The sequence below is a fragment of the Stegostoma tigrinum genome, chromosome 16, assembly GCF_030684315.1.
Source record: "Stegostoma tigrinum isolate sSteTig4 chromosome 16, sSteTig4.hap1, whole genome shotgun sequence".
NCBI classification, from domain to species: Eukaryota; Metazoa; Chordata; class Chondrichthyes; order Orectolobiformes; family Stegostomatidae; genus Stegostoma; species Stegostoma tigrinum.
In genome coordinates, this window is record NC_081369.1 from 35,339,942 (window position 1) to 35,367,430 (window position 27,489).

Genomic DNA, 27,489 nt, shown 5'->3' on the forward strand with positions numbered 1-27,489 from the left:
TTGGTGAAGTTACACACAGGATTACAGTGAGACAACCGTATGGAATAAGAAATTAATAACCCAGAGATGAGTTCGTAAGTCCAACTTTTGGCAGGTGGGGAATTTAAGTTTGCTTGACAAAATAAATTTGGAATTATATTAAAAAAAGGTATCTGCATGGATCATCATGAAATTACTGGGCTTGTAAAAATCCATCTGGTCCACTAGTGTCTCGCAAAGAGAAGTCTGTTGTTACCTGGGCCTACATCTGGTTTGAGAACTTCAGCAATGACTTTAAATTATTTTCTGAAATGGCCGAGAAAGAACCAACATATCAAAATATGGCAAAAAAAAGTCAGTAGTCAGAGAGTCCCTATTTTTGAGCCCAATGGCTTGTGTTCAAGACGCACCTGTTCCCAAGTTATAAAATCTCTGATCAAGCTGGTTAGAAGCAAAATCTAGAACAAAACAAGGAGGATCACCTGGTATTGAACCAGGTGACCTATAAAATATAAGAGTGAAACATCCAGGCCTTCATCAACTTCTGGGGGCTCTGGGAAGGTTGTCCTAAATTCAATTCAAACAAACAACAGCCTGACCAAACCATTCTCAGCGAATTATATAATTTGACTGACAAATACAAGGTTCCAACTTTGTGGGCTATATGGGTTTGTATATGGGGCCCAATTCTGTGTTTCTGTCGATTGCATTACAGGTGGAGAACCATGCCTCTAGACATTCCTGTGCATGTCTCTGTTTGGCTTGGGCGACTGTGGTGACCTTGTCCCTGCTAAGCTGATGGCCTTCACTGTCTGAGTGTACCAATATCAAGGGGAGTTCATCGTGCCGTTTTGCTGCTGGTTGATGTTCACGTATTTGATAGCTAGTTTCCTTCCTGTCTGTCCAACGTAATGTCTGTGGGAGTCGTTGCATGGTATTTTATGAACCATGTTGGTTCCACTTGTTGTGGGAATGGGGTCTTTAAATCTCTTTGAGTGCTTGTCGTAGAGTGTCTGTGGGCCACCACGATTCCTAGTGGTCTTATGTTCTTGATGTAAACAAGTCTCCTATCGGAACTGACAAGACTCCTAAGACTACTAATGAACAAAAACAAAGTTCCTATAATAGAAAGTGCTGGAAACAGTCAGCAGGTCTAGCAGCATCAGCAAACAGTTGACATTTCAAGGTGATAATTTAGTTTCAGAAACACAGCTGTCGAAATAAAACTAAACATCTATTCAACTGGTACAAAGAAGAGATGCTCACAGCTTTGCGCTATATTCAGTCGGAGGTCTCAAGGCCCAAAGCAGCCTAGATATTTCAACGGTTGACAAAATTTACAACTATTAATTGGAACTTTGTTTCCAGGCAGAAATCAGTTGTACTGTATTAGCATTCAAGTATAGCCAAAAATAAAGCTAACCGAAATGTAACACAAGTTACCAATATCACCCTTAATAATATTCACAAAAATGTTCAGAGACTGGCATTTTGCAGTCTTTTACTACGCACTTAGAGCAGCAATAAACTAACCTGAATTGTGACTGGATTCCCAAATCTTTTAGCTGAAGGTCTTGCAAACCTCGGGTTGTTTTATTAAAGGCAGCATCCTTCAAATAATCAGGCAGCACAAATTAGTAAGGAATGGTAGCATTAACTGCACTTCAGGTGTTAAGAATGCTAACATTTACTTAAAAATATTGTTCAGTTTAAAAATATCAGTGCACTTCTACCTTAAAATGTTTATTAAAAGACATTTTAACAACATAAGCAGCTTTTAAAAAGTGCATTGAAACAACAATGTTTCATCTTTATCAAGTTAGCAGCAATAACTGAAGAAAGACAGACAATGGAGTCGGTCATACCTGACTGGCCTCTATAGTCCCCACACTTTTGAATATTTGATCATGGATACCATGAAGTACATACATCTGCAGGGTTAATTTTAAACACATAACAGACTCAGCATTTTATTCAACATTAGAAATCAATTTTCATAATTTGGTAAAGATTAACGAAGAACCCGTTTACATACTTCAACAGCTTGCTTCAGCAATGCCATTTGCACCTCCTGCTTGATCAGTATTTTCTGTACAGGACAACCAGCCAGAAAAGGATACACTTGTCAGTTGCCAATGAGCAGTTCAACACAGATACAGTTCTTTTAAAAACAAAACATTCTCAATAGAGCGAGGAGACAGAAGAACAACTTACTAAGCGTGAATCTCTCAGAAGGTACTGAAGACATTTCGTATAGAGTGCATTAACTTCATCCTGTTTGGAAAAAGAAAACTCCAAAGTGTTAAGTTTACAGTCTATTACAGCTATTTGTTGCTGTCATTTTTAAGTAACAGTACACTAGGACATAATCCAATTCATCAAATTAAACTAATACTAAATGAGAGTGTAATCTTAATATTTGCACATACTATTCATTCAATACACTTTTCAACATGTGGCTCAAAGAATGGTAGGAAATTCTCCACTGCAATCACAATAGTCAAAGACGAAAGACTGACTTGTAGCCCAGTTAATTTACATATTTTAACATCTCGGAGATTATTCCCATTGTTTTTCACAGCATTCAGGAAAATAAGAATGTTGTGTCTTCAAACTCTGGTCAAATTATTGCTTTGTATTCAGTTTCCTTGTAATGTTCTACTATAGTTATTTACTATAAATTCTGCAGTAATACTCTGTCCTTGGGCCTCTACTGTTTGTAATTTTTATTAACAACTTGGATGAGGGGATTGAAGGATGGGTCAGCAAGTGTGCAGACGACACGAAGGTTGGAGGTGCTGTTGACAGTATAGAGGGCTGTTGTAGGCTGCAGCGGGACATTGACAGGATGCAGAGATGGGCTGAGAGGTGGCAGATGGAGTTCAACCTGGATAAATGCGAGGTGATGCATTTTGGAAGGTCGAATTTGTAAGCTGAGTACAGGATTAAGGATAGGATTCTTGGCAGTGTGGAGGAACAGAGGGATCTTGGTGTGCAGATACATAGATCCCTTAAAATGGCCACCCAAGTGGACAGGGTTGTTAAGAAAGCATATGGTGTTTTGACTTTCATTAGCAGGGGGATTGAGTTTAAGAGTCGTGAGATCTTGTTGCAGCTCTATAAAACTTTGGTTAGACCGCACTTGGAATACTGCGTCCAGTTCTGGTCGCCCTATTATAGGAAAGATGTGGATGCTTTGGAGAGGGTTCAGAGGAGGTTTACCAGGATGCTGCCTGGACTGGAGGGCTTATCTTATGAAGAGAGGTTGACTGAGCTCGGACTCTTTTCATTGGAGAAGAGGAAGAGGAGGGGACCTAATTGAGGTATACAAGATAATGACAGGCATAGATACAGTTGATAGCCAGAGACTACTTCCCAGGGCAGAAAAGGCTAACACGAGGGGTCAAAGTTTTAAGCTGGTTGGAGGAAAGTATAGAGGGGATGTCAGAGGTGGCTTCTTTACACAGAGAGTTGCGAGAGCATGGAATGCGTTGCCAGCAGCAGTTGTGGAAGCAAGGTCATTGGGGACATTTAAGAGACTGCTGGACATGCATATGGTCACAGAAATTTGAGGGCGCACACATGAGGATCAATGGTCGGCACAACATCGTGGGCTGAAGGGCCTGTTCTGTGCTGTACTGTTCTATGTTCTATGTTCTAATACCGTCAACCTGAACAGTTTAGCTACTTTCATATATATTGCTAGCAAATTACATCAAAATACCAGTTAAAAAATAAACAAGATCATATGTACAGCAAATTTAAAAGCTATCCTTCTGTCGCCATGGCCATTCAATACAGAGATATTTCTTTCAACAAAGTAAATAGTTTGAAAAATGTGAATACTTCAAGCTGAAGGATGCAAATTAAGGTAAACAAGATTACATAATTATCATAAATAATGTAATCTAATTGAGTAACTGAAGAAGCAGGCAAGACTTGGATGCAATACTTCAATTACTTCAGCTCTGTTTCAACTTCAGAGTCATCTAAATTCCTTAATTACATCAGTTTTAAAAATGAGTAGATATCCAATATATTTTTTCCTGAATTTTCAAAGCAATTTTGAATGGATTCATTTTCCAGAGAGGATCATGGAGAGCAGGGTGCAAGAAAAAGAAAATTAGAATAGCAAAGTTGTGGTTTTGTCGTGTTAAGAACACAGACAATTCCCACTCCACTGAACCAATTACATTGGCAGCGTGCTAAGAGAGGAAGGCACACCATCGATTTGATAGCATAAGTTTAGAAAGTTTCCAAGATGTAGGTGCAAATATTGAAATGATTGATTAAGTCTTAAACATTACTATATTAGCAATAAAAAAGGTCCCAGAGGACCATAGGGGTCCTGTCTTATTAGAGAAAGGCACAGATTGAGGTGGTTTAAACCAAAGGTCATCACATCTCAGGCATGGGGAGGTCGTTGAGGAGAGCAGTCCTTCATGGTATCCTCAGCCGGTGCAGGAAATTGAACTCATGCTATTGGCATCATTCTGCATTGTAAACCAGACATCGAGCCAACCAGCTCCCAAATACGTGAACAATAACTTACGCACTGACACTCAAGTTCCACCAGCACCTTTCAGCTCCTCATCTCACTACAGCTTTGGTTCCAACATGGACTAGTTAGCAAGGTTAGGTCATGTGGAAAAGAGGGAGGGCTATCTTTGGATACAGAAGTGGCTTGAAGGTAGAGAGGGTGGTGGTGGAGGGTTGCTTTTCAGATTGGAGGCCTGTGACTAGTGGTGTGCCACAACGACCAGTGCTGGGTCCACTGTTTTTCATCATTTACACAAATGATTTGGATGTGAACAAAGGAGGTATGGTTAGTAACAAGAACAAAAGAAGTGGCTGGACAGGCTCAGCAGGTCTAGCAGCATTTGCAAAGAGTAACGAGTTTGAGAACTGAGTTACCATGTTTAAAAAAGGTATCTAGACGGATATATGGATAGGAATGGTTTAGAAGAATGTGGACCAAATGCTGGCAGATGGGACTAAATTTATTTAGAGTATCTGGTCGATATGGACAAGTTGGACTGAAGGGTCTGTATCTATGCTGTATATCTCTATGGCTCTTTGCAGCATCTAGTGCCCTCAGCCATTTTTTGATATCATGGGGAATTAACTGAAGCAGCTGAAGATTTGTATCTGTGGTGCTGAGGGCCTCAGGAGGAGGTCAAGATCAACGATATTTAAATCTATTTACTCTTAAAGCTTTCTAGTTCAAACATTATTAGTGAACTATTAGCTCTGTTTATCTCTCTAAACATTTTATCTGGCCTGCTGAATATTTTCCAGCATTTCTACATTAATTTCAAATTTATTTGTTTTAATTTTGTTTTGATATTTGAATATTAACTAATGTCAGTTGGCATGACTCTCAGTCAAATGGTGTATCATAAATTGTTCCATTTTCAACCAAGGCAATGGTTATTTTGGATGCTATTACACAATATCATGTCCCATTCTTTTCACCACCTAAATACGATAACATTCAAAACAGTCGAAGAATAAAATTAAAGCAGTTGTGATTTTTCATTTCCCTCTTCATTATTTTGTTAAAGTTCTTTTTATTTGAAGGGAACAGCCTGTTCTGAATGTAGTTGGTAAAAACTAGATATTTGTTTACTTTAATGCAGGCTGTAAATATGCCTAATTTCCCCACTGTACATTATCTCAGTCATCTAAACGAAAGGACAATTTTTCTTGGGCTTCAAGCCATTTCTGCACACTTGATTCTACCCTTCTCACCCGCATCCCATATCCACATACAACCACAAATTCTTTGTATTTCAAAAATATTTAGCCAGCTGATGTTTGCAGAGAGGAGGCTAACATTCTCAAAGAGTCAGAGGGGGCACAGGTGCCAATGAGAGGCAGAGAACATAGCAGTAAACAAAATATAAAAGAAAGCCAAGTACAGAAAGATATCAGTGCGACAAACTGCTATCAAAAAAACACAAATATGCCTGCACTGAAAATGGATTTAACAAAAAAAAATAGGATGCTTTCAGATAGGGCATTCTTACGACGAGGACACTCTCCACTCCAATGCAAGAAAGAAAAACACAAACATATCCTTCACCTCTCAAATTAACATTTTTTTTAAAAACTTTAACTGAAAAATAAGCCAGACCATATATCATGAAAGGAAATGCAACACAAAGTAACAGTTACTAACTATATGATGCCGCAGACTTTTCATTTCCAGCTCCTTGAAAGACATTCGGAAAGACTCAATGTACTTATCAACTTTGGATAACTGTCGACCCAAAAACTCTTTAGCATCCTCAAAATTTTTCAGACAGTAGGTATCTACAGGAGATGGATTTTCATCTGAAAATAAAAATAGTTTTAGCGCAGACACTTTAGCAAATTTTACATACAGCAAATGTAAACGTAAATAGCAGCATGCATTACGTGAACGTAGCTTGAGTGTTATAGTTACAACAACCTTATAACAGACTTTCCACTGCAGAGCGTGGGGGCACATTGATAGAACATGTATGTTGTAGACATATTCACCACAAATCTGTCTGCAGAATCACAAATACCTCCAACTGTTAAGACTAGAATATTTAGCCTGCTCAGTGATACCATCGAAGTAATTTGGCTACAAATGACCAGGATCTAGGAAAGAAAAGCCAACAACTGTACCACATCCAATTCACAGCCTCTTATAGTAAGTCATTCTTCATTCAAAGCTTCTGGTTGATCTTGGCATTTTTATTTTCTCACTTAATTCAACTTGTTCACCTTCTCCACCATGATTTAGCCTGGCATTCCCCATTTCTAAGCCAAGTTATCACTATTGTTTTTGCTTTCTCCCTGTGCACATCTCCTTCTGTACCATTCAACTGGTTTGGGAGACAAGCCAGGTAGCACTGGTGACTGCAGAGAAAGTTGCTGCTTGTCCAGACAGGCTGGATGGAGGCCTTACAAGTAAACTCTGGCACTATGTTCAAAGTCTAAAAATAAAGCATCAAATATCCCCCCGAGCTAATTCTATCACTCTTCATAATCTTCATGCCAAAGGCCACCAATGTACTGTCCCCATCCTAATGGTCCCTCACATCCTATATACCAAACAAACTTTCGTACCTAACCCAATGGCTGCTCTTCCTCCATGCCAACCTATCTGCTAAAGCCATCACTAATCTATGCCCTCCTGTCACGACCCTTCAAACCCCTTGGAAAAAGCAAATGGGGCTATGGATCAAACTGGGAATACTGTGCAGTATGTGTAGACTTATGATCGAGATTTCAGTGGTTACAGAAAATTAGATAAGTTGATAAAGAATGCCAAACTAAAATAGTTGAAGAGCTGGAAATAATTTGTTATATATATTTAGTTGTCAGCTAGGGAACACATTAGCCTTATCACAGAAATGGATATGCCAGACTAGTGGTTTTAGTTTCAAAGAGACTATCGCAGATCTAGATCTTAGAAAGGATTCCGTGAATGCAAAAAAAATGTGAATTTGAAGATTTTAGCTGTTTTAGCTACATGCTTGGGAAAATAAGTCAATTGATATAAAGAGATGCATTTTTGCATGGTGAAATGTTTCAAAGGGAAACACATTTGAAACCACCTAAGGAAGCAAGTGATGCTAAAGTTATTGGAGGTCCTGGAATGAAGCGTCATAAGAATGTGAAAAGACACATATCTTGTTTGGATCTTCTTGAGATTAAAAACATTCTCTCTACGAAAAAGAAGGAAAATGGAAGATTGACTATAATATATGGAAAGTGAAAAATAACTTACTGATCGGTTAAAAAGAATAGATGATGAAATTATGTATTTTAAAAGATTCCATTCAAGGATTATTTGTTCAAATATTTCACATACTTTCCAAAAAAATCTGTTCAGTGACGTAATTATACACGTTTGGCGCAGGTGGACCTTGAACCCAGGCTGCTTGGTTGAGAGTGAGGGAGACTACGACTACACTGAGCACTCTTGTGGTGCAGTGGTAGTGCCTCTACTGCTGAGCCTGAAAGCCTAGGTTCAAGTGCCACCCATTCCAAAGGTATGCCATAAATGGTCTGAACATGTTGATAAAAATATCTATTTAAAAATGGGGAAAACAGGTAGGACCGGCTCATGAAACAATCTGTATGACAGAGCAGTTAACAGACTCTGTCCACAAAGAAAGGGGTCTTGGATTTTGTCATACTGACTGGCTTGGAACATTTTTTTTGCATTCACGGAATCCTTTCTAAGATCTAGATCTGCGATAGTCTCTTTGAAACTAAAACCACTAGTCTGGCATATCCATTTCTGTGATAAAGCTAATGTGTTCCCTAGCTGACAACTGACTTGGACTGGCTTGTCCAAAGTGACAATCTTCTTCCCTCCCCATCTAGGTTATCCACACAGTCTCAGTTACTTGAAGCACTGAGATCAAGCAAATTCTGTCAATCAAGTTCTCCTCAGAGCTTACAACTAACTCATCCCCAAAAATGAGGAAGAACTATTGCTTGAGGTAAGCAACACTGTTCTAGAGAACAAGTTTGGGCTACAACACAGAGGTAAACATGTTACTGTCTCCAAACTGCAAATTATAGAAGTTACTTCAGAATCCGTTCAGTCTGTGTGGCATTATACAGCGGTCAGAATTGCCTCAGAACCCAAGCTGTTGCCCATTATGCTGCTTATCATCTTGCAACTAACATACCACAAAATCAAATGTAAAGAATAAAAACTTTAAATGTTCAGGGCTGTTATTAATCAGGAGAGTACATTGGCTCAGTCAAATCAACACGGCTGAAACTAATTTGTCATCATATTAATTTGCAAAATCAATTTTTTTAATGAACATAGCAATAAGTTTATGCTGTAAAACAAAAACAGAAGAAGAGGTAAGCAATATTTCAGATAAGCAAGTAAATTACTTGGATAATAAAATGTGAGGCTGGATGAACACAGCAGGCCAAGCAGCATCTCAGGAGCACAAAAGCTGACGTTTCGGGCCTAGACCCTTCATCAGAGAGGGGGATGGGGGGAGGGAACTGGAATAAATAGGGAGAGAGGGGGAGGCGGACCGAAGATGGAGAGTAAAGAAGATAGGTGGAGAGAGTGTAGGTGGGGAGGTAGGGAGGGGATAGGTCAGTCCAGGGAAGACGGACAGGTCAAGGAGGTGGGATGAGGTTAGTAGGTAGCGGGGGGTGCGGCTTGGGGTGGGAGGAAGGGATGGGTGAGAGGAAGAACCGGTTAGGGAGGCAGAGACAGGTTGGACTGGTTTTGGGATGCAGTGGGTGGGGGGGGAAGAGCTGGGCTGGTTGTGTGGTGCAGTGGGGGGAGGGGACGAACTGGGCTGGTTGAGGGATGCAGTAGGGGAAGGGGAGATTTTGAAACTGGTGAAGTCCACATTGATACCATATGGCTGCAGGGTTCCCAGGCGGAATATGAGTTGCTGTTCCTGCAACCTTCGGGTGGCATCATTGTGGCAGTGCAGGAGGCCCATGATGGACATGTCATCAAGAGAATGGGAGGGGGAGTGGAAATGGTTTGCGACTGGGAGGTGCAGTTGTTTTTTGCGAACTGAGCGGAGGTGTTCTGCAAAGCGGTCCCCAAGCCTCCGCTTGGTTTCCCCAATGTAGAGGAAGCCGCACCGGGTACAGTGGATGCAGTATACCACAATGGCAGATGTGCAGGTGAGCCTCTGCTTGATGTGGAATGTCATCTTGGGGCCTGGGATGGGGGTGAGGGAGGTGGTGTGGGGACAAGTGTAGCATTTCCTGCGGTTGCGGGGGAAGATGCTGGGTGTGGTGGGGTTGGAGGGCAGTGTGGAGCGAACAAGGGAGTCACGGAGAGAGTGGTCTCTCCGGAAAGCAGACAGGGGAGGGGATGGAAAAATGTCTTGGGTGGTGGGGTCGGATTGTAAATGGCGGAAGTGTCGGAGGATGATCGCCAAAAACAACTGCACCTCCCAGTCGCAAACCATTTCCACTCCCCCTCCCATTCTCTTGATGACATGTCCATCATGGGCCTCCTGCACTGCCACAATGATGCCACCCGAAGGTTGCAGGAACAGCAACTCATATTCCGCCTGGGAACCCTGCAGCCATATGGTATCAATGTGGACTTCACCAGTTTCAAAATCTCCCCTTCCCCTACTGCATCCCTCAACCAGCCCAATTCATCCCCTCCCCCCACTGCACCACACAACCAGCCCAGCTCTTCCCCCCCACCCACTGCATCCCAAAACCAGTCCAACCTGTCTCTGCCTCCCTAACCTGTTCTTCCTCTCACCCATCCCTTCCTCCCACCCCAAGCCGCACCCCCCGCTACCTACTAACCTCATCCCACCTCCTTGACCTGTCCGTCTTCCCTGGACTGACCTATCCCCTCCCTACCTCCCCACCTACACCCTCTCCACCTATCTTCTTTACTCTCCATCTTCGGTCCGCCTCCCCCTCTCTCCCTATTTATTCCAGTTCCCTCCCCCCATCCCCCTCTCTGATGAAGGGTCTAGGCCCGAAACGTCAGCTTTTGTGCTCCTGAGATGCTGCTTGGCCTGCTGTGTTCATCCAGCCTCACATTTTATTATCTTGGAATCTCCAGCATCTGCAGTTCCCATTATCTCAAATTACTTGGATGCCTTTCTGCATGGGAATGGTCGGGTTTAAGAGGATTAACAAGGGTTTAACAAGGTTTAAGAGGGAGACTTTAAGACGGAGATGGGCCAAATGCTTGCAAATGGCACTAGATTAAATTGGGATGTCTGATCAGTGTGGATGAGCTAGACCGAAGGGTCTGTTTCATGCTGTATGACTGTATGACTCTAATATGAGCATCATTTATGAACTTAAAATAAACAAAGTATAAGATCCTCATTGACTTACCCGCACTGGACCCCTTTTCCAAGGGTCGAGCAATACATAAGATACTGAAACTTTGTTCTTTCTCAGTGTAAAAAGTTTCTTCAAAAAGGATTCTTATTGCACATGGTGAGCTAAATCCAACACCCAGACTAACTAGGTTTCCTCTGATGGTTACTTCCTGGTAATGCAAATTGTTTACAGTGGTCAGGTCATTGGGAGGAGGGGGGTGCAAAAATGATGCTTGAACAGTGAAAAATAGGAAACGTCAAAGTTACCAACAATATTCGCATACACAATCAGAACACAATTACCATTTCAACAACAACATAGATTTAAATAAAACCTCTAACATAAAGCAACATCGCATAGCACTTTTCACTTAACTGTACAAAGTTAACACTGAGCCCCTTTAGCGGATATTCAGTCAGGCAACAAGAAGCCTGATCAAAGAGGTAAGTTTTGGTGAGAATATTTTAAAGGAGAAGTGTAAGATATAAAAAAACTGCTGGAGACACGTAATCAGAGTGTTCTAGAGCCTGATTGCAGATGACTGAAGACACAACCACCTAACGTAAAGCAATTAAAATTAAAAGATGTTTTGGATACTAGTGAAGCACAAATAGAGGGTGGTATGGCTGCAGAGGGCAAAGAAAGGGTGGAATAAACCGTGGACAGATTTGAAAACAAGGTTGAGAGAAACTTAAAATAAAGAAAAAAAATGCAGTTGTTGTCTATCATGCTTTCACTTAGACTGCAGATCATGGGAAATACTTTTTTTCCATTATTACTCAGTAAATTTCATGTACGTGTTTTCTGTTACTTATTGCATTCAAGAGAAATAAAGTCAATGCAAAACAAAAATTTTGTTGTACGCTGGATGAAGATAGTTAAAGTAAGTGATAATAGAAAAGGAAAATGAGTACAGTGCATTAAAAGAACCACTTACCTTTCCACTTAATGTTCGATAACTAAGACCGGTGTCATCCACTGGCTGTAAGATGTAAGACTCGAAGTGGGCAGCAGCAAGGCTGCCTTGCGATAAAGTGCCCCTGCATGGCACCAATACCTGGATCAATTCGAAATTTATGTTTTACCAGTGAAGGAAGCCTCAATAACAGATCATGTATAGAACAAATATATAAGGAAAGTAGGCTTTGAAGCATTGAAAATAATCCGTTTACTTTTCTTCAAAATACAGACAATTCACTCTATATTCAATATCTCGTAGTCTTGGAATTAAATTCTTTTCTAATGTATCATGCTGTTCCCATTACACAGAAATAAGACTATATGTAACTGACAAATAAAAATTTTTTTTATTAACTTCTTCCAAATTCTAAATTGTGTTTTCAACGTTCCATGAAGCTGAAGCTGGAGAAAATGCTTGAATTTTGAACATCTCTTCAGCCCTCAAACAGACCTCCATTATTGCTGTATTTTCAACTTCTCATTGTGTTTATCTCCACATATTTAAACTTTTGCTGCCAGTTTTGTTTGCCATCGACTTAATTCAGCCTGGTCCACAGACCAATATGCTCAAGACAACCTTTGCTCATACTCCCAACCCAGCTCAATTAACAGGTTGAGAAAGAAGACCTGCAGATTGCTGGTCAGACTGCTAAACTCCAGAAGCATGAGCGATACAGGCTCTCCCCATCTATTTGTTAAATAGTTGTTTGGAACGTTATAACTGGAAAAAAAAAGTGTTCCTATTTCAGGTGCATGCCAAGAATTCACCAGCTACCACCTTCCAGGCAGGTCTAGTATTCGTCTCCACAACTTTGATTTAACAGGGAACAGGGAAAAGGGAAAAGGATTTATGCTTCTCACCAATGCCTCAGCTGGTTTTGGTTTCACCCTATATTTTGTTTTCTTGAAAGACATAATAAAGCCAATGCAAACCTGAACAAACCTGTGTTGATAAGTCTGAACATAATAGCAGACTTCATGATATGGATCCAGACCTATAGTCACAATTTACAATTAGTGCTACATTTTCCATATTATACCCATCTATACATACTTCCCAGACATGTATCATGAAGTAGTACATCGCTATACTAAAATGGCATACTTAATCTTTAGGCAAAAAAATTACAAATATTTATTTGTTGATGTTTTAGAGGAGTAGTGTCATGTCTTAGTAGGCAACTGTACATATCATGGATCCTCAGAGACCAGACGTGAATTTTAAATCAATGTTTTCATGATTTGGCAAACGTGCTACAGATACTAAAATATCTTGGTGCTTTGATTATTTATCTCCCAATAAAGTAAAAGCACTTCAAGAACTTTTTAAAACAGAGACACTAACATTTACACAGGCACATGCACTGATCATACATTTCATATCCTACTTGGAATATAGAAGCAGGGGTGTGTTGTCGCAATTGCACAGGGCACTGGCATCTGAAGTATTGCATATAGTTTCGGTCTAACTTGCAAGTAGATGTAATGGCATTGAATGCATTCCAGAAATGAAAGGCTTATCTTAGAAGGAGAGATTGAGCAGTTTAAGCCAATACTTGCTAGAATTTAGAAGGATAAAGAATGTCTAATTGAGTTATATAGTGCTAAAGGGGATTGATGTAGAGAGATGTTTCTTTTTGCAGAGCAATCTAAAACAAGAGGTTAAAGTTTTAGTCTAAATTGCGGTAGTTTTTCTAAAAGAGATGATATTAGAAGGTGAAGGATTCTCACTGCAGTATAGAGTAAATGTGCCTCAGCCTTTCACAACAGCTTGAACAGCTCGTTCATCTTCTGGTTGGTATAGGGAGTTCAGATAGTAAGTTAGTTGCGGCAGGGGGTATACTATTTGTTAGAAAGTAGTAACTGTAATTTGCACGTAGCTAAAAGGGGCCATGAAATAAGCTTGGCCAGCAGTGTCAACATAATGATGGAAGAACTGTTGGGTATCTTAAAATGCATTAAAGTTGACAGGTCCCCAGGGCCAGATGGGATCTATCACAGGATTCTGTGGAATCAAGGAAGGAAATAGCTGGGACACTCTCTTTGACCTCCAAAAGACTGGAGAATGGCCTAAGTTATTCCATTAAGGAGGAAAGTAGAAACAATCCAAGTTATTGCAGGCTGGTGAGCCGTACATCAGTGACGAGAAAGCTGTTGGAGATGATACTGAGAGAGAGAATTTATTCACTTCAGGAAGTGAATTGGACATGTTAGTGGTGGGCAGCATGGGTTTGTGCAAGAAATGTCATGTCTCACCAACCTGATTGAGTTTTTTTTTGAGGTGGTGACAAGAATGATTGATGAAGGAAGGGTAATGAATGTTGTCCACATGGACTTTAAGTTATTTGATAAGGTACCTAATGGCAGTCTGATACAAAAGGTAGATTTTAATGGGATCCAGAATGTGCTGGCTTGATGGATACAGAACTGGCTTAGTCACAGAAGACAGTAGTGGTGGAAGGGTGTTTTTTTTGAAATGGAGATCAGTAACTTCCACAGAGATCAGTGCTGGGACATTTGTTGTTTGTAATATATATGCACACACATGATCTGGAGGAAATTTCAGATTGTCTGATTTGTAGTTTTGCAGATGACACCAAAATTGGCAGAGTTGTGGACAGGGAAGAGGATTGACAAAGAATACAGCAGGATATAGATAACTTGCAGATTTAGCAGAGAAATGGCAAATTGAGTTTAATCCAGACAAATGTTAGATGATGCATTTTGGAAGATCAAATTCAGGTGCCAACTATACAATAACAGGAGAACCCTTAGGCACACTGAAATACAGATCCGTGAAAATGGCAACACAGTTAGACTTGGCAGTCAAGAAGGCACACAGAACGCTTGCCTTCATCAGCCAGGGCATTAAATATAAAAGTTTATATGGTGGGGGCGGGGGCTACAAAAGAAATACTGTGTGGCAGCGAGGAGAACAAAAATCATTACTGATACAAGATGAATGCATTTGAGAAGTGAACAGCCAGGACTGCTTGTAAATACTGCTATCCTGGATGTAACAGGTGATTCGGTCTCAGTTCCTTTAGATTCAGTCAGGGATGGGAAGGTCAAAGTCAGCTTTCCCACGCATACGCCAACTCTGGCCCTAGTGAACAATTAATAACTACTTCAGGGCAATGTACCAGAGTTGCTGGTATTTTACCAGCAGCAGGTAGGGTGGAATGGGAGGGTGGGGTAAAAAGAGAGAATCCATGCTTAGGTGTGACAAACCTGCCCAGTATCAGGTAATTCGAGCACCCCACAGGACACATCAAGTCCTGTTCCTTCAAATGAAGCCATGGCAGGATTTCTCCAGGCATTCTGGCTGATGGACAGAGCCACTGCCATTTCTATTAAATTTAACGCACAGAGTTTAGTCACATATTCGGCTGGAACTGAAAGCCTTGCTGAAACTTCCAATGCGAAATGATGCAGAATTCAATATCAAGGCCAAAATGATGGTACAGCTCAAGGAAGAAAACTATTGGAAGGAACTTCCAATATTACATTTTGTTCCTTAAAATGGGAAAAGTTAGGGTTTTTTTTTAAAGTTGTGTTTTGAAAAGTTACTTAATTGCACTGTTAGGAATTCAGCCAAGTCAGAAATTCAAGATGCTAGCTAAAACAACTTTGAAAAATTACATGGAATTACAAGATTATTTCAAATTGCAACATTTGAACTGCCTCTTCCTCAGTGAGATTCTTGCAGAATCTTTATTTCAGTAACAGTCTGACCCATGTACTTAGCTAAGCCAATCTTAACACCAATTTTGTTTTTTCTGCTACACTGGTCAATTAAAATTTGGCACTTCAACACAAAGGCACAGTTTGAACATCAACAGCAAGCCCTTAGAAAATCCTCTTCTTCAAGCTCTATGCTCAAAGCCAGATCCTTCACAATTATTCACTAAACCACAGCCAAAATTGCTGTGATAGTTTCTGTGGGTAGGGTGAAGAGGCAAGCTGAGTCTACCTCAGCTGGACCAGGGATCAAACCCCACGATTAATTTGGCGTTAATCTGATCCATATGCAAGCTATCCAGCCAATTCAGTGAACTGCCCCATCCCTCCCATCTCTTACCCTTTGAAACTCTGGCAGTTAGAAGTCTAGCCTGTCCAACATTTCCTCAAAGCTGGCTACAGAGGATCACAATACTTCCTTATCCATTGGGCGCAATAATAAAAAACAACTTCTGAGGAAGAATCCCAGGAATTAGGAAAAGATGAGAATGTGCGATATCAGGGTTTGGGCAAACATTTTTCATGAATGGAGCAGTAATCCTCCCCTTCCCTGCACTCAAGGGATGCTGTAAAACAAAATTTACCTTCACTAACAAACAGCTCACACTTGTCTCTCTCTACCAGGATTTGCAAACCATGGGAAAACTGCAAGGCAATTGCTAAATTTAGAATCCAAGTCATAACTGTACTTTGGAAGGCTGATTTAAATATTTTAACGTAGTGCATCACCCTCACTAAAGTGTACTTGCACAACTCAAAACTCACCGAGTGCACATGCAGCAGTTTAGGGACACATTCATCATGTTTTAATTTCTGACTCCCTACCCCAACTCATTGTTGGGTAGATTAATAATGAGCTAAAAACTCCAGTAGCTGCAGAAAAATAAAAACGTTTGAGTAGTTCATTATGGGAAAGAAACGAACTAATCTGATAACCAATTCATACTAACTGATCAATCAAATACTATCAAATCAATAGTTTTGAGCAAAGAAGCCAAAACACATGTGGAAAGTTTGAAATTCAGATTGGGGTAGGAGGGCAGGTTGAAACACAGACCAGCAGGTCTTTAATCTCCATCCATGCTACACTCAGACAACATAAGATGACAGCACTAGGTGACAAAATACACAATATGCAATGTATCCCAGTTTGAACTGCAGTAGAATTAAACAAACAAAGTAAATCACTTCAAGTTTATTGACAAAAATGTTGATGTGATACTCACAATCCCATGCAATTCTGCTACATGGTTGAATACATTAGGTTTCTGCTTCTGAAGTGCTAAATAGAAGGGGTTTCTTGAAATATCTTCATCATACACAGCCATGGACATCAAACACTTCCTGCTCTAAATTTCAACTGGGGAAGAAACACTGAAAAAGGTAGCAAAACAATAAAGTTGTTTCAGAATTAATTGCAAAAGATCTTAAAAAAAAAGTTTGAAACTGCTGGCTTTTCACTTTCCTACAAACTTGCGGCAGTCAGTACACAGGAATACATTTGAATAGAGATCAACAAAACCAAAGTTGCCCAAACTATCTGCTCTGAAAATGTACTGATTTGCAATTTTGCTGCGATTTTCCAAAAAGAATTTTAAGTCAAACAGGGAATGACTTTTCAATTAGCGAACAGAAAGTGTTATTGCCACTGATTTATATCAGTAATTCAGGGTAGGAGAATGGGGGGGGGGCGGGGGGGGGAAAGAAACACATGGAATTGTCTGCTGGCTTAAAAAAAATTCAAAGCCCTTCAAAAGAATTGAATTGAATAGTTGAATATATAGTTAGTGCACCCAGGAAATTATAATGAGGAATAAATAATTGACAGAAGACTTCATGTATGTTGGTTCTGCCTTCTCAAAAAAAAAGTCACAAATAATTTCCTAGAAATGTTAGGGAACCGAAGGTCTAGTGAGAAGGAGGATTTGAAGTAAATCAGTTAAAATTTTAAAGAGACACTAGAGAAATTAATGGGGTTAGTGATTGACAAATCCCCAGGACCTAATAATTTGCATCCCAGAGAACTAAAAGGAAATGACCCTGGAAATAGCGGATGCATCGATCGTCATCTTCCAAACTTGCATAGACTCTGGAGCAGCTCAGAAATTCAAGGGCTGCAAAAATGACCCCGCTATTTAAATGAGAGAAGCAAAAAAAAGTGCATTACAGGCCCAGAGATAATGGGAACTGCAGATGCTGGAGATTCCAAGATAATAAAATGTGAAATGTCCTCTCTGATGAAGGGTCTAGGCCCGAAACGTCAGCCCCTCTCTGATGAAGGGTCTAGGCCCGAAACGTCAGCTTTTGTGCTCCTGAGATGCTGCTTGGCCTGCTGTGTTCATCCAGCCTCACATTTTATTATCTTGCATTACAGGCCCATTGGCCTAACATCAATAGTGGGGAAGATGTTACGAGTTTATTATGAAAGATGCAACAAAAGAACTCTCAACGCAAAGTCAGCATGGTTTTTTGAAAGGGAAATTATGCTTAGTTAATCCACAGGAGTTCTTTTTTAATTGGTAACTAGTACAATAGATAAAGGCAGAAACAACGTATTGTGCTGTATTTGTATTTGGGTTTCAAGTATGGTTTCAAGATATGAGAGGCTAGTGAGTAAGATTACAGGGTTTGGCAGTAATATACTGCCATGAATTAAGAATTGGTTGACAGGCTAGAAACAGAAAACGGGAATACCTTTTCCAGGTAGCAAGTGGTGATTAATAGTATTCTGTAGGGATCACTGATTGGACAAAAACTACATGATGTATAAAAAATGAGTTGGTTGAAATCTTGCATTCGGTTCTCTCATAGTTTGTTGACAAAACTAGCTGCGTTTGTGGTTGTTAGGAGGATGCAAAAAGGTTTTAGGGTGATGTAGGCAAGTTGAGTGTTTGGGCAAACATACAGCAGATACAGTATAATATGGATAAATATAGAGTTACACAGCTTGGTGTGGTAGTCAAATGGTGATATTGGGACCAGTGGATGTACAAAGGGATCTGGGTGTTTTTGTACACCAGTCAAATGAAAATAAACAGGCAGGTGTAGCAAGCAATTAGGAGGGCAAATGGTATATTGACCTTCATCACAAGAGGAAGAGTTCAGTAGATGAGATATCTTACTGCTGTTATACAGGACTTTGATGAGCCCATATCTTGGAATATTAAGTGAAGTTTTGGTCTCCCTATCCAAGAATGGATATACTTGCTGCAGAGGGAGTGCAGTGGAGGTTCATTAGGCTGATAGCAGGGATGGCAGGATTGTCCTGCGAGAAGAGATTGGTTTGGCTGGGCCTGTCGTCACTGGAGTTTCAAAGGATACAAAGGAATCTGATTGAAACATATAGCATTTCAACAGGGCTAGAGAAAACAAATATGGGGATTATGTTTCCCCTGCTCGAAGAGTCTAGAACTATGGGTCACAGTCTCAGGATACAATGTGGACCATTACGGACTGAGATGAGGTAATATTTTTTCACTCAGGGTGATCAAACTGTGGAATTCACTATATCAGAAGTCTGTAAAGACTGGGTCACTAAGTAAATTCAAGAAAGTGATTTGATTCCTTTAATTCTGAAAAGAACTCAGAGATATGGAGCCAAAGTGAAGTTGAGACAGAGGATCAGTCAAGAGTGGCAAAGCAGACTCGTAGGGCTGAATGGCTTATTCCTGCCCATAGTTTCTAGATTACATTTAAAAATAGTAATGGGAAGTATTTTTAATGCATTCTATGCATCATACACCATAACCTCAAAGGGATTAAAAAGTTTCAAATGTATGTTTTCTGATTTAGCCTACAATAATACATTTATGTGCTCAGCTATGACAGTGGACTGTATAACATTATATGGAGTTAAATTCAAAGATGTTAATAGTTTTGCAGTCAGAATGAATGCCAGGGCAGAAGTTCTCTTTTTAAAATGTAACTACTACAGTTTCAATGGCAAGGGTGGAGGGGTTTATGTGAAAACAACAACTGAATGGAGGGGACATTCAATACTGCTAAGCATTGGTTGAGGAGGGGTAGTTGAGGTTCGAGGTAGGATTCAGGAGGAGGATTGGGGGAGTAGGTGTGTTTCAAAGGGAAAAAATAACCTGGCAAGAGTTCAGTGAAAACTGAACTGAAAATACAAAGTAACAAAAAGTTAAGGCGAAGAGTATCTGGAGACCCTGTCACTTTCCGACTCTACTCTCACTCTCTTCAATGTTAGAAGTACTGATCTCCAAACCTCACCCTCCTTACTGCTGTCCACATTTGCCTTTAAAGTCTTCAAATCGGAGTCCTACACATCAATAAGTCAAATGTCTCAGAAATGCAACTATTCTGATTGTCAAATTTGACAATCACTTACAATTACACTGGAATGTTGTTAAAAAAAGGCATATGAAATCTCAAAATCCTTTTCTGCACTACAAAACTGCCTTCAACAATCTCCCTGAGTTAAGCCTATTTATACAGCTACATGACAGCAGTGACAGCCAACACAAAAGCTGGCTTTGGAATCTCTGCGGGAAACAAATATCAACTGTAATACAAATAACCAAGCGAACTAGAATGTTCCAACTAACCTATACACTCCAGTCTTGGTTTGGAGGAAAACATCTTTTCTGAACAGCAACTCATATTCCACTTGGGAACTCTGCAGCCCAATGGTATCAATGTGGACTTCACAAGCTTCAAAATCTCCCCCTCCCCCACTGCATCCCAAAACCAGTCCAACCTGTCTCCGCTTCCCTAACCTGTTCTTCTTCTCACCCATCCCTTCCTCCCACCTCAAGCCGCACCTCCATTTCCTACCTACTAACCTCATCCCACCTCCTTGACCTGTCCTTCTTCCCTGGATTGACCTATCCCCTCCTTACCTCCTCACCTATACTCTCCTCTCTACCTATCTTCTTTTCTCTCCATCTTCGGTCCGCCTCCCCCTCTCTATTCCAGTTCCCTCTCCCCATCCCCCTCTCTGATGAAGGGTCTAGGCCCGAAACGTCAACTTTTGTGCTCCTGAGATGCTGCTTAGCCTGCTGTGTTCATCCAGCTCCACACTTTGTTATCTCCGTTTTTCTTTTCCCTGCCACACTTTCAGGTATATCAGATACAAGTGATGGTATTAAAACGTCTTTTAGACAAATTTGTCTTTTGATAAATCTCAGAACCCAACACACAAAACTACATGAATACAGGAAATCACCAGTTTGAAAATTGAAATTGCTAATAAAGAAAATGTTCTATTTTAAATTCAAAACTATTATTTAAATTTACCAAATAAATGATGTTATAAGGCAAATACTTCTTTAAACAGGAAAGACTTACTCTGTGAAGGAAATAGAGAAGATTAATGGGGTTTCTAATCGAAATAATAAATTGCTAGTTTAGCAGGAATGATATCTTTCATGAAGGCCATCCAGGAGATCAAATGTCCTCCAGCAGAGGGACTTAATCAATCTCAGATTTCCAAACAGAAGACTTATCAATTTTACAAGTCCAAAAGGAAAGCATGCTTTGAAAGAATAACGAAACTTCTAAACCGAATTGGCTCAAAAGTAGAAGACACAGGGTGGTGGTGAAGGATTGTTTTTCAGACTGGGGACCTACGACCAGCAGTGTGCCACAAGGACAGGTGCTACATGCTTTTTGTCATTTATGTAAATGATTTGGAAGTAAACATTAGAGGGATGGTTAGTAAGTTTGTAGATGACACCAAAATTGGAAGTATTGTGGACCATGAAGTTAACCTCATCAGTTGGGCCAATGAGCTGAGGAATGATAAATGGAGTTGAATTTAGATAAATGCGACATGCTGTATTTTGGACAAACGAATCAGGGCAGCACTTACACACTTAATGGCAAGGTGCTGGGAAGAGTTGCTGAACATTCAGACCTTGGAGTGCAGGTTGATAGGTCCTTGAAAGTGAAGTCACAGGTTGACAGAATAGTGATGATAATGTTTGGTATGCTTGCCTTTATTGGCCAGTGCAATGAGTATAGGAATCAGGAAGTCATTTTGCTGCTGTACAGGGCATTGGTTCTGCCAATTTTGGAATACTGCATGAAATTCTAGCCTCCTTGCTAAAGGAAGGGTGTTGTGAAACAAGAAAGGCTTCAGAAAAGATTTACAAGGATGTTGCCAGGGTTGCAGGGTTTGAGCTATGGTGAGAGGCTGAGGTATTTTCCATGGAGGGTGAGAGGCTGAGGAGTAACCTTACAGAGGTTGAAAATAAAAAAATCGAGGGGCACGGATAAAATGAATAGCCAAGGTCTTCTCCCTGGGTTGGGGAGTACAAAACTAGAGGCCATAGGTTTAAGATGAGAGCAGAAAGATTTAAAAAGGGACCTAAGAGGCAACTTTTTCCACACAGAAGGTGGTGCCTGTATGAAATGAGCTGCTAGAGGAAGTGATGAAGGCTGGTACAATATCAACATTTGAAAGGCATCTGGATGGGTATATGAAAGGGAGATGTGCTGAATGCTGGCAAAGGCGACTAGATTAATTTAGGATATCTGGTCGGCGTGGACGAGTCGGAGCGAAGGGTCTGTTTCCATGCTATACAGCTCTATGTCTCTAAATCGAGATTATTTTTAATAAAAAGTTAATATTACTTCAGAAAGCGTTGATACAAACAAACCCCTTGCTGGCTTAATAGTTTTCTCGACTTCTGGACATCTCAAAGCGCTTCAAAGCCAGTGAAGTCCTTTTGAAGTGCAGTCTACTGTGTATAATAGTAACAGCACACGTACCAAGATCGCTACACTCGGAGGTGACATAAACTTGGGAAGGTAATCTGCGCGTCCAGTTATCGTAGTTGACGGGTAAATATAAGGTAGAATGCCACTCTTCAAATTTCTGCACGGAGCTATTTTAGCGGAAGAAAGGCCATCAGCTGAACTGTCTTATTTGAAAGTTGCTGCCTCAAAATATCGTAGTATTACTTTAGCTTCAGTCAAGGCTGTGCGTTCAAATCGAAGTGGTATCGAACCAAGGACTTTCTGACACAAGATGACATTACTGAGTCAAAGCTGACATCTTACGAGTAATTCAGAAATGAAATAGCGCCTTTAATTGGTCATATCATTTTCTATTACTTAACTGACATTGAGAAAATAAACATACCCGTTCGTGTTCGGTTCTCTATAGATTCTACTTTTCACATCAAGCGCGGTCTCTCTCCACTTTAAATGGAAATCACCCTCACCTTTTTCCAAAATAAATTAGCTTTATTACGCATTGTAACTTGGCACTCGATATAATTTACTAATAATATGGCCACTAAAGAGCATTAAATACCTTTTATTTCCGGAATTAGATGCCTAATTTTCTGTTAAAGTTTCTGCTACATTGCACACACGCGCAATCCAGATTTTCCCAGGATACAAGCTGATGCCACATCCCACATAGTTGTCACTTTAAACATAAACCAGCAATGCTACCACCATAAATAAATACATGAAACGTAAGCAGGCCTCTCTGATAGAATCTAATTTAACCAAATTAAACCCTAGTCTGAGATGGCGGCCTACCAATTTGAATATATAAACGGCTCCTCTAGTGCCTTAACATGGCAAGCCCGGCAAAACACTTACCAGACGCCCATAAACTGGGTCATTTCACCCTCACTTGGTGTCTAACTTCCTAAGAAAGCTTCGCTCTCCCTTCCTGTCAGCGGAAACAATGTTGCCATTCGAATCATTGGCAAGTCTACTAGCCAGTCAGATCTCAACATCGCCTTCCACTAGTCGCCTTTCATCCAATCGGCACCGCCCAAAGGGCGGGCTCTTACTGGCAGACGAAACCAAATGGAAACATTTCGAACAGGTTTCACTTCCTGGTGTGAAGAGCACGTGACATGATAAGGTGCTGTTTGTGTGATATTCATAGCATTTAGTCGTGAGCAGACTGCGAACTTGGCACAGCCTATGTAGTTGGCGATAACAGGTTTATACAAAAATTGCGAATTTTATTCAATATTTGCGTGCTGTCACTTGAGGCAACATGTTTTAAGCAAACTGTTAGAATCCGAGTCGGATGTTCAAGCACAATAACTTAGAAAGTTGATGTAAAATCGACAGACGGCAAGAAAAGACAATAACGCCACTTATGTCATATGGATGAATGATTAGCTGTGGATCAAGTTGGATAATTGTGGAGTACCTTTGAGGTTTCATTTCATGTTTCCCTGCACAGATGTTGTCGTACTAAATCCGCACATGATATCAGTATAAACTGTTCTGAAGATCTTCGCTGACTACATGTACTACAGCAATGGTGAAGGACGAATGTAAGACCCTTTTAGATGCCCTTAACAAAGTGTCTGCCTGCTATAGACACTTGGTCATCTGTGCTGGTGGGTCATCAGACTCTCAGAATTTACGCGAAGAACTGAAGAAAACCAGACAAAAGGCACAGGTCCTGGCAATTGCTAACAAAGCAAAGCTAACAACTATTCTAAAAGACAAAACTATCAGCAAGGATGATCGAGCTGAATTCGAAAGGCTGTGGGTGGTATTTTCAACATGCATGGAGATTTTGGAGATCGACATGAGAAAAGCTCTTGATCTGGGTCAGAAGTTTCCACTGAACCTACCTACAAAACACCTCATCCAGACTGGCATGGTTGGGGGGACATCTGCTGTGGCTGCCCGTGCCATGAGTGTACAGAACATGAAGTACGAAGAGGGCAACGACATAGACACTGTCGATCTGAACAACTTGGAGCAAGATATCAATGAAATCAGAGAAATAATGTACGATATGGAGATGAAGGTGAATGTACTTCAGTGGACTGTGGAAGCGAAACAAGAACTGGCTACTGAACTTAAGTCTGCTGCCAGTGCTGGCAGTTCATCACTTGGCATGATGCCCATGAACGAGGCTAGAAACAAAAAGCTGTGCGACACCAGTAAAGTCTTTGCTAGCACAATGTTCACTGCTGTATTATTATTTGCCATTGTTCTCGCTATATGTGTTGTAAAATTTGCTTAACACTTCAATGTTGATATGTTTTCATTTGCACAAGGAAACAACTTGAGACATTTTGGTTTTTAAAATTTAAGAACTAAGGATTAAATTTATCAGAACTTTGCTAAAGGCAATTACATAACTTGCTAGCATGTTTACATTTGCATTTTAATTTCATTCAGGAAAATTGATACAACCACATCAGTTATTCATCTATCTAGTGCATTCTCGAGTTATGAATGTGTTATTTGCGGGTTAAGTAATGTGTCTTAAGTGTTCACATAGCTTCTGACTGTGCCTCAGTGGAATAGCAGAATCGGTCCAGTATATCAACTGAAGTGCATTCAGGCAATGTTTCAGTGTTAATGGCAGTATTGTGTAGTGAGCTCCTTAAATTCATTCTATGAAGATGCAGTTAAAATGTATTGTACAGTATTTATGATAAATGTTAATTTAGAGAATTTAAATGCTAGACCTTGAATACTTTTCTATTGACAGGTACTGAATTACTTCTGGTTAGTTGTCAGTTTTTTTTAATAGATACAGGACAGGGAGTTAAAAGAGATTGGAAACTGTCCTGCTGACTCTGACCATTATTTGTTTTGAATTCTCAGCCTGAAGGCATGTTCTTGGTAGTTATTTGCCAAATCATAGGAATGTGCTATAATCGGCAGTTCATACTATCTCCATACGAAAGTCCTGTGAATTTTACAATGAATAGGGCGAGGCAGTCAAATCCACCTATACTAGAATGGGAATGAAACTTTGTGCTAAACTGATCCACAGACTGGCCATCTGGGCAAGTGAGCTAACTGTACCCCATTCACCCATTATGGTATAAATGAAACACCAATTCACTGCAAGGTCAGAGGTGGTAACTATAACAATTGACACAACAAAACTGGATGTTAATAGTAAATGCAGTTTTGCTATAACAGTTTTCACCTTACTACCCATCAATCCAATAATAAGTACTGATTTGCAGTCACATAGTTAATAGCTGACTGTGATCAGCACAGGGATAAATGCATGTCAAAACTCAGCATTCCTGGGCAAGTTCCTGTTTGTTCAACTCATTTTGGCCATTGACTGTTTCCACTAAGATTTAAGAATTTTTTTTTAAAACTCTCCCTCAGGATACTCAGTCCTCCACCTCAAAAGCAGCAGAAGCGCAATCTGATTATCCTTAACCTTCAACTTCCAGAGCTGCATACAAGTCAAATAAAGATCCACAGCCTTCAGCCTCCAGATAAACAATCTTGTGTATGATGCAACAAAATGAATATGTATTCTTTTTGCATATTTTCATGTCTATTTGAACTTTAATATTAACCTTGTGCTTGTATTCTGAACTTGTTTGATGTTCCATAAATAAAAGCTGAACATTTACATGAGTTTCTATGGGAATGTGTTTTGAATAATGTGGTTCCACTTAATATGCTGATTTTTCAGGAACTTAAATACCACATTAAATCAAGGACTACCTGCATTGTATGCCTATCAGGAAAGGACAAACTAGCAAAGTTTATTTTCTGGTGAAAAGAAAGAAGGCTGAAGTGTGATTTAATAGCGCACTGTAAAATTATGAATAGTTTTGACAGAGTAGGTAGCAACTGTTTCTACTAATGGAGAAAAGCAAAACCATTTTGCTTGACAGTCACCAAAAAATTAAATGGGAACCCCCCCCAACTTACAAGGTAAATATTGATGCAATAGAAATGTCAAAAAATCTTGACAAGGGAGGATTTGTGAGTTGGTATACCCTAAGCAGGATTTAAAATATATTTCCATTCATCAAAAAAACACACCTACCTAAGAAGGAATTGTACGAAAAACTAAGTCACTATTTTACAAGATACAGTGACAGGTTTTGCATATTTTCATCTATAAATTATTTAAGGAGTATGAAGTAATTGTATTTTTTAAAAAAAGTATCTACAAGTCTTAGGCCTCTTGTGGCGCGGTCATACCTCCCAGATCATCTGGATTCAAGTCCCAACTATCATGGCCTGACCAAACACATTGATTAAAAATACCTATTCTTTGAAACCCTACTTCAGGCTGGGGTTGTGGTGCAACATTAGCATGTTGAAGTCCAAATCAGAAGTTTGAGTTTTCAAATTACATCAGGCTCATGCTCTTATAACACAGTGGTAATGCCCTTACTCTGTCATTGAAGGTTTGTAAAAATGTCTATAACATGTCCCTGCATCTCTGCCAATGTTGGAAGACTATTGATTGATACAGTTAATCTTTCCTGTGTAAATTTTTTTGAAAAACGAAAAAAATGGTTATATATCTCCATTGCAATCTTCAAGTTCATATGGTCCAACAATTTCTCTCAACTCAAGACCCGGTAAATTGCTTTTTACTCATTTTTTTCTTTATGACCCACATGCTATCTGGCATTTTAAATGGCTCATATTCTTTACTTCTGTCTCCGTCCCTTCCAGCAGCCTTCTCACTCCCTGAGGTTTGCCCCAGAACATGTTGTTGCATCTTAAATCCACCCCCAGCTTTCCTACAACTCCCTGTCTGAACTTCCAATCAGGGTTACCCTCTTACATAGCACTAGAACAATCTTAATTAAGAGACATTAAAATGAAGCTTTTTGTCTTGCACTCAGCAGAGTAAAACTTCTTTAGAGACAAAAAGAGTAAGTCCACACATCATCCTTTTCTCAATGAAAAATATGCCAAGGACACAGTCAATCAGACTGCACCGCCACGCAAGACCCTAACAAGGATTAGCTTGCCTGGTTTGAATTCGACCTAGTACAGTTAACAGTTCCAACTGCATCACTTTTCCAACCGTAGATCAGCCAATCAGCACCCTATTTGCATTGTGTAAATTGTCCTTTCCTTTCTGAATAACTTTCCTTGTCTTCCAGTTCTGAAGACTGCAGGGTAAAAAATAACAGGTTGGATTTCATGCTTCTCTTTAGCATTGTTAAAGACCCAATTGAAATGAATGACCAAAAACCTGGTAGACTGTATTCATGTCACGCAAGCCTTTGACAT

The 27,489-nt window shown here is 40.1% G+C and overlaps 2 protein-coding genes across 6 annotated transcripts in view; one reads left to right on the forward strand and one right to left on the reverse strand.

The window, feature by feature from the left end:
• Positions 1–23,208, reverse strand: part of ankrd27 (ankyrin repeat domain 27 (VPS9 domain)) — a 76,170-nt gene extending 52,962 nt beyond the window's left edge. The window contains exons 1-10 of one of the 5 annotated variants that reach the window (XM_048547118.2): positions 23,095–23,181; positions 22,625–22,706; positions 16,743–16,890; positions 11,753–11,872; positions 10,828–10,984; positions 6,161–6,315; positions 2,194–2,253; positions 2,015–2,068; positions 1,845–1,910; positions 1,513–1,589 (exon numbers count right to left, since the gene is read on the reverse strand). In XM_048547118.2, coding sequence (XP_048403075.1) covers positions 1,513–1,589; positions 1,845–1,910; positions 2,015–2,068; positions 2,194–2,253; positions 6,161–6,315; positions 10,828–10,984; positions 11,753–11,872; positions 16,743–16,850 — 797 coding nt within the window. In that variant the 5' untranslated portion in view covers positions 16,851–16,890; positions 22,625–22,706; positions 23,095–23,181. Of the gene's footprint in view, positions 1–1,512; positions 1,590–1,844; positions 1,911–2,014; positions 2,069–2,193; positions 2,254–6,160; positions 6,316–10,827; positions 10,985–11,752; positions 11,873–16,742; positions 16,891–20,775; positions 20,825–22,624; positions 22,707–23,094 lie in introns of those variants that run through there. The other 4 variants (XM_048547119.2, XM_048547117.2, XM_059651703.1 and 1 more) reach the window with 4 other exon arrangements.
• Positions 23,209–23,352: 144 nt separating this feature from the next.
• Positions 23,353–25,863, forward strand: si:ch73-167i17.6 (regulator of G-protein signaling 9-binding protein). The gene has a single exon (XM_048546718.2). The coding sequence runs from the start codon at positions 23,774–23,776 to the stop codon at positions 24,491–24,493; it is 720 nt and encodes a 239-aa protein (XP_048402675.1). The 5' UTR covers positions 23,353–23,773; the 3' UTR covers positions 24,494–25,863.
• Positions 25,864–27,489: the final 1,626 nt, after the last annotated feature.